Source organism: Sitophilus oryzae, unplaced genomic scaffold, assembly GCF_002938485.1.
Source record: "Sitophilus oryzae breed Bouriz unplaced genomic scaffold, Soryzae_2.0 scaffold_465_pilon_pilon, whole genome shotgun sequence".
In the NCBI taxonomy this organism is placed as follows: domain Eukaryota; kingdom Metazoa; phylum Arthropoda; class Insecta; order Coleoptera; family Curculionidae; genus Sitophilus; species Sitophilus oryzae.
Window position 1 is genome coordinate 2,079,180 of NW_022147046.1, and position 7,260 is coordinate 2,086,439.

General features: G+C 34.6%; 1 protein-coding gene across 6 annotated transcripts in view; it reads left to right on the plus strand.

Annotated features, from left to right (window-relative positions):
• The window catches only part of LOC115885865 (transmembrane and coiled-coil domains protein 2), a 69,385-nt gene extending 62,400 nt beyond the window's left edge, over positions 1-6,985 (plus strand). For 2 of the 6 annotated variants that reach the window (XM_030904895.1, XM_030904896.1), the window contains exons 6-10: positions 2,029-2,284; positions 2,345-2,501; positions 3,390-3,566; positions 3,794-3,975; positions 6,412-6,984. In XM_030904895.1, the coding sequence (XP_030760755.1) occupies positions 2,029-2,284; positions 2,345-2,501; positions 3,390-3,566; positions 3,794-3,975; positions 6,412-6,541 (902 nt within the window). In that variant the 3' untranslated portion in view covers positions 6,542-6,984. Of the gene's footprint in view, positions 1-2,028; positions 2,285-2,344; positions 2,502-3,389; positions 3,567-3,793; positions 3,976-4,115; positions 4,244-6,411 lie in introns of all 6 variants that reach the window. The other 4 variants (XM_030904894.1, XM_030904893.1, XM_030904891.1 and 1 more) reach the window with 4 other exon arrangements.
• Positions 6,986-7,260: the final 275 nt, after the last annotated feature.

Here is a 7,260-nt window from a genome sequence, read left to right on the forward strand (position 1 = left end):
TGTGTTTTATATCTTTAACTTGATTTGTGTTTATTGTAATTAGTACACGCGTTTTAACAAATATTACTATATTTGGCAAATGACTAAACAAAATGTAGGTACATTTAAAGTAAAATAATATTATAAACTTTACTGGAAAATATTATAAAAATTCCTGATATATTTTTATGAAACACCGCACGCGCGTGGATATTTTATGAATGAAATCGGTCATGATTTTAGAAAATTGCGATCCCCTCACCGTTGCCCCGTTGTTTCAGATCCGTTTGTCAGACTGTACAGTTCCTCCTTTATATCTTGGTACAGATTTGGAAGCCTGCAGTCTCGTTCGTCTTCCTAGAGCCCTGAGAACCCGAATTCGATGGTCATCTGATCTTAGGCCCATTCTGGTCTCATCCGGAAAAAGGAACAGTTCGCCAATTCTCAATTGTCCAGTTTTGATGTTGAAGGCACCAATTTAGCCGGTCAATTTTATTTTGCCGAGATAACTGTTGGACCCGTAACTCTCTCCTACTGTATACAACCCTCGAGCACGAAGCCTTTTTCTTATGGTTTCAACTGAAACGTTCACACCTGTAGATGTCAGAAGTTGTCCATCCGAATGTTTACTCTGGATGAGAAACATTGGAATTTCTTCTAGGAATTTGGCACACAAAGCGGTCTTGTTGTTCAGTCTTGTCGTCAACTCTTTGAAGACGTTGTTTGGGCCTATTCTTGAGAGTTCCTAGTTCCAAATATCTTGCATATGTTTTTGACATTTTTAATTTTTTTGGATTGAATGAAAATTACCGGACCAATCGTGATTTTACTACTGAACACAAAATTCACAAGAAAATAAATTGCAGCAATCGTTTATTTTTTTTTATATTATCATGTTTATTTACAACCAAAGTCTTGTCGTAAAGTTGTATACCAATTTTTTTCCTTGCAAAAAGTTTAGTCGCAAATAAAGAGGGATTCCATAGAAGTTTGGTTGTGTATATAAAGTGTTTTTGCAATTATTTTAATTACTTAGTGCACTAATTCATAGGTGATGGATTGTAACATATACATTTTTAAAATTTCCACAGATTTTAAACACTTTAAACGCAAAACTAGTGATGAGCAAGATCGGTCTTGGCCTTGGTCTGCAAAATTAAGGCTAGCGTTGGATTAGCAGGACCAAGACCAACCAGTGCAAGACTTCCACAAGACCACTCTTGCGGTCTTGCAATTTTTTTCCCGTTTCTGTTATATAAGAAATTATATATTTGTTCATAGTTATCGTTCAAATTTATTACAAATCGTGTTATCCCAACTATTGCATAAAATTTTAAAGAAAGAAATGCTGATTCCGTATAAAATATCAGACAATACGTCTAATAATTTCTTTCTTTAAAGTTTTATTTGCACTAAATTACTAAAAATACTATTTATTTAAAGATTTTTTTATTTTTTAGAAAGTGTATCTAGTGCGAATCTATTAAGAAAATGCACGAGTCTTGCAGCAAGACCAAGACCAATGCTGGAGCTACAGAACCAAGACTACTTATTAACTGCTTGGTCTTGCATTTGCTCATCACTACGCAAACCTATAAATTCCCTAATTATATTGTTATCGCTTATCACAATTTCTTATTTAATTTTGCATTTAAATTTTCAACATCTTACTTATAATAGTTTAATTTGTACGAAAAAGAACTTCTTCATTAATTACCTACTTCTAATTAGCAATGTCTATCAGCTATTAAAATTTTCTACCAAATAAAAGTATATAATAATTTAAAAACTATATATTTGTCCATTTTCGATTATAAAATCCATCCCTGACAGTATTAAACATAACAATCGCAAACATTTACGTTTTGAAACATTTTCTTTTAATTTGGTTGCCGTTAATACCAATACTTATGTAAATATACGCTTTTTTGCCTAAAAAAATTACAACTCACGCCCCCCATAACCTATTGTAACCAGTAAAATAACCCAGTTTAATATCGCACGCCTTAATCTAACCGCACGCCCTACCCTCTCTTCTCTCATTGGCAGCTTGGTACGTAGGGCCCGCCCAGTCGATTAACCAGACCACCGGTTCGGAAGGCAGTTGCGCAGGACCCGGTCACGAGGGAGGACCAGGCGAGGGAGGCGGGGCCAACCACAAGGGCGCGACCAAACACGGCAGCGCTACATTACCCATGACCGCGTCGCAGAGCAGCATGCAAGGCGGAGGGGCGGTACAGAAAAGGTTTCCTAGCGACGATGGTTCCGAGTGTGAAAGTAGTGTAACTAGTGATAGTATAGGAAGGTTAGTTGAGAGAAAAATGATGTGTTTGATTCGTATTCAAGTAAAATGTATTTTTATTAGGTATGAACATGCCCAAGAGTTAAGCCAACAGGATTATTTTATTGAGCTGAACAAGAAACTTAAGATTTTACAAGATCAAATCGATCCCTTGAAAGAGAATGCGGAGAGTGCGAAGTTGCTTCAGGCCGAAGTTCAGTATCTTCACAGTGCATTGCAAGTGAGTGGATTAAGGCTTCTATTCAATGTATAATCTGTACTAATATATAAAATCCTTAAATGACTGACATACTGATTAATCACGATCCTGCTCAAGCCACTCAACGTAAGAAGCTCAATTTTGGCATACAGGTTGGTTCTAGGGTGTAGAGGTTCGATAAGAAGGGATTTTTCGAAACTCGAATTCTAAGGGAGTGAAACTATCCCTCAAATATTAAAATATTTTTTATATAAAAACCAGCGAGTTTTTCGGAAAAACTGTTAAACACGTATATTTTATTTTGTTGTTTTACATATTTTAAGATTTTATACATACAGGGTGTTTCATAAAATATGACCATTGAGTAATCACGATTCTGCTTAAACTGCTTGACGTTTAAAGCTGATTTTTGGCAAACGGATTGACTGTGGGGTGTAGAGGTTCTATAAGGAGGGGTTTCTCGAATCTCAAATTCCAAGAGGGTGAAAACGCCCCTCAAATATTACAATATTTGATATTTAAAAAACGGTTAGTCTTTCGGGAAAAGGCTTGGACAAGCATAATTTATTTGGGTTTTTTACATATTTTGAAACTTTTTAAAAAATCATACAGGGTGTTCCAAAAAGTTGGGTAATTTCTTAACCTAAGCTTATTTTTGGCAAACGGATTTTTCGAAAGTCAAATTCCAACGAGATGAAACTACCCCTCAAATATTACCAAGTTATATATGTAATAATGTCACCATATTGTTTTTTCTCATGCTGACATAAATGTGAGAAAATTTTATCCTGTTTGTATGTTAACGGAAATTGTTGCTTTGCTTTATCATCACCATTACAAATGATTAATTCGACGCGAACGAAGTCGCTGGTACACGCTAGTAATTTATATTTATCTTTTATAATATAGGATGAGAGATTTAAGGCTGAAAGGCTTGAAGAACAGATCAATGACCTGACAGAATTACATCAAAACGAGGTAGAAAATTTAAAGCAGGCCATGGCGGATATGGAGGAAAAGGTTCAGTATCAAAGTGAAGAAAGGTTAAGGGATATTCACGAAATGCTTGAACAGTGCCAGACAAAGGTAAATTTTCAGATTTACTGCTGCTACTAACTATTTCTACTAGCAATTTCACTACTTCAATTGTACAAATTAGCACTTTTCTTCTTAAGTTTAAAAACAATTGGAACTGATCTACCCTAAAACAAATCAATTATAATACTTTTTAAAGGTATACATTAGGTTCATTTGTTGTTTATTTATAAATAAAGCTTTATCCACCTAGGTAGTTATAAGTTATTGATTTTCAGATTCAAAAAATGGAACACCAAGCCTTACAACAGCAACAGTACGTCATGTTGGAGGGTTTGGACAATTCAAATGCGCGCGCTTTAGTTGTGAAACTGATCAACGTCCTTTTGACAGTATTGCAAGTTGTTTTGTTGCTAGTGGCAACGTGTGCCGGTATTATTATGCCCTTTTTGCGTACCAGGTGAGTCTAGTTACTTGTTTTTTGATTTTATTTGGTCAGTCTACGTTTATGCGACAATTTTTAGGCCACAGCGTCAACTACACGTGGTTATACTATTACTTGTTTTCACTTTGAGTTTATGATTTATTATTTTTATTTAGCCATAGTCGCGGCACGGTTACGGTGACAGAAATAACGGAGGGAAAGCAGCAGTTTGGCAACCCTGTGAACTTAAAATGGCCTTCCATATTTAGCAGGGGGCTCTCGAAAAGTTAGCTAGTTCGAGTAGGTAAACAGATTTTTGATTTTATTTTGTATTTTGCGATACATAACTGCGTGGCATCTTGGGAGTTGTTGCATTTTGTTAGAGTTGTCTTTTTTTAATTGGGATGAAGTAAAATAAACTTAGACTGACGTCGATTTTTGTTATTTTATGTTTGGTTGCTTTGGTACTTTTAGATTAATTTAAATAATTTAAAGAAATTGAGAGAAAGACTTTTAACACCATATTGACTATATTCAAAACATTTTTCTTTAAATGTTTATGTCATTATATGGATATTAGAATTATTTTTTAAAGTAAGTGTAAGATAAATTGATAAAATCTTAGTTTCGCAAATAGATATTGTATATGTTACAGTGAATGTTAGAAACCCAGTAAATCTTAACAATCGCAAGGGAATGTTAATAATTACCAGTATCGGACCACTGAATTTCGTATTTTAAAGAGATTTTTCACTTTTTATAGTAACTATGAGTAGTTGATAGTGACAGTAACAATTTACTAAAAGTTGTCAGTAAAAGTAATTCTACAGGATGAGTCATAAATAAGTGCAAATATTTTCAGGGCTGGTAGATCTCGATAAAAGAAACATCTTTTCTCTTTACCGTTTTTCTAATAAGTCCAAAATAACTGAGTTGTTTTACTTTGAAAATCTGAAAAAAAATCGATAGCTACTACTGCTAGAATGTAGTCTATACATATATAATAGCTCTAAAAGCCTAAAAAGCCCATGGCGTGATTGGTCATCTTTCTCCATTTGTTTCTGTCTATCGCCTTTTAGAACCCACTCTTATCCTTCTCAAGTCCTCTTCAACATCCTTTTTCCATCTGGTTCTCTGTCTACCTCTCCTTCCCTTTTCACCTATTTCACGTTTCATTATCATACTGGGAACTCTTGCTTCAGCCATTCTTTCAATGTATCCCAGCCACCTCAGTCTTTGTGCTCTTGCTACTCCCGTTAAATTTGGTGCCCGATATAGTTGCTTTAATTCTTCGTTTGTTCTTCTGGTCCATATGTTGTGTATCTTCTATCAAAAATCTTTCGGAGTATTTTTGTTTCCCAAATCTCGAGCCTCGAACATTCCGTTGCATTGAACGTCCACGTTTCACATGCATACAGCACTATTGGTTCACTGTTTGGTACATTCTTATTTGTAAACTTAAAACCTTTTTAAACTAGAGGTTCTTACTCTTAATAATTTTCTTTAGTGCGCTAATACATCTATTTCCTGTCATTATCCTTGCCACAATTTCCTGTGTTTTTTGTAGAAATACGGTTCCTAGGTATATGAATGTATCTACTTCCTCAAACTTGTATCGTTTCCCTCTCTCAGAATCTATTTGTAGACATCTACCATTGTCAAAATCCTTATCTGACCACTCCATAAACTTAGTTCTTAGCTCTTGATCTTCTAGTCTTTTGGTCACCGATATCAGCTCTTTTCGATCTCTTGCTAAGATAACTAAATCATCTTCAAAGGCTAAGCATTGGTGTCTTTTTGTATACAGAAGGCCCTCTCTGTTGATTCCCGCATCTTTTTATAACTTTTTCTAATACTACACTAAACAGTACTGGAGATAGTGGATCCCCCATAGAATGTAGTCAAAAAGTCTAAAAGCAAGGCGAATTTGCTAGCGTTCACTAGCAAGTTGCAGTGTAGTAAGATCCAGTGAATGCTAACTTTCACTAGTAAAATTTTGTTTCAAAATTATTTGTTGAACTTTTACTGGCGTAGTGTTATCAAATCAGTAAATATAAGCGTCAATTACCAGTAAAATTGTTAACATTCACTATATAATTTCTCTGGCTTTTACTGTAACATAGCTTCTTCTTACAGTGCCATACTCTATACAGAGCGTCGGCTACCTTTCGCACACACACATCACAAGTACATACTTCATCAGTGTTTCACAAGTACACTTCAACATATACGTACTGTAACATATACACTTAAACTAAGTTAGTTTTTTTAAGAACAAAAATCTCTAATTTATTTTTTATCTCCTGACAAACCAGTCTTTAAAATATCTAATCCAGTGTTTTTTTGGACTTGAATACATTGACAGTAGTTTGTATTGAAGTTTCTTTGGTGTTTCTAAATATCTAAAATGTGTGAAATATATGAAATCAGTTAATACTATTCTAAATACATTACATTATACTTTTTTTTCAGAGTAAGAATAATTACCACCGTTGTTTTCGTCATAGCCATAGTGTTCACCCTAAAGCAGTGGCCGGAAGTGCGTGATATAGGCGGTCATATGATGAAACGACTCAAAGACACTCTAGCACCGGTCGAATAGCGTTGGCCCCGCCTTATTTTGCCAACCGGAGCTCTGGGAATAGCATACGCCCTTCCCGCCACGCCCTAGCGACAAGCCTCGCCCACCTGTACGCCTGTTTAATGGATAAGGGGCGTGGTTAAAGTTTCTGCCAGTGTAGGCGTGGCGTAGGATTATTTAGGAACATACTGAGTTATAATGTTAAGTCAGTGGCGGCTACTAGTAAATAATTTTTCGTTATTTGTTGGGTTAGTTTTAATTGATTCTTGTGCAAATGTGATGTAGAACGTAGATTCCCGATTATTTTACTGTGTAACATGATTTAAGTAGGTTTTACAGTCCGTGCTCAATTGTTTTCTAATATTTTTTTTTAAAGAAAGACCAAAAATATTTAATTATTTATATAGGGTGATTCACGGCGATGGCACGTTAGACGTGTATGGAGAACAGGTGATTTTTACATAAAGGCATCTAGTCCATCTTTCTAAAATATTTTCAGCATTACAGTGTTGCCGCTTCATACTAAAAGTAATAGCATCTTTCTTATTTTAAATGGAACACCAAGTATATTATTACATTTTTGGAAACTATTTTCATATCTCATAATCTATCATCTCTAATATATCTCATATATTATCTCTAATAGTTTTTTAGATAAAAAATAAAACATGTATAAAATTGACAAAAACATGATTGTCAATAAGCATTGGTAAAATCATGAATTAAACATTTTTAAAGTT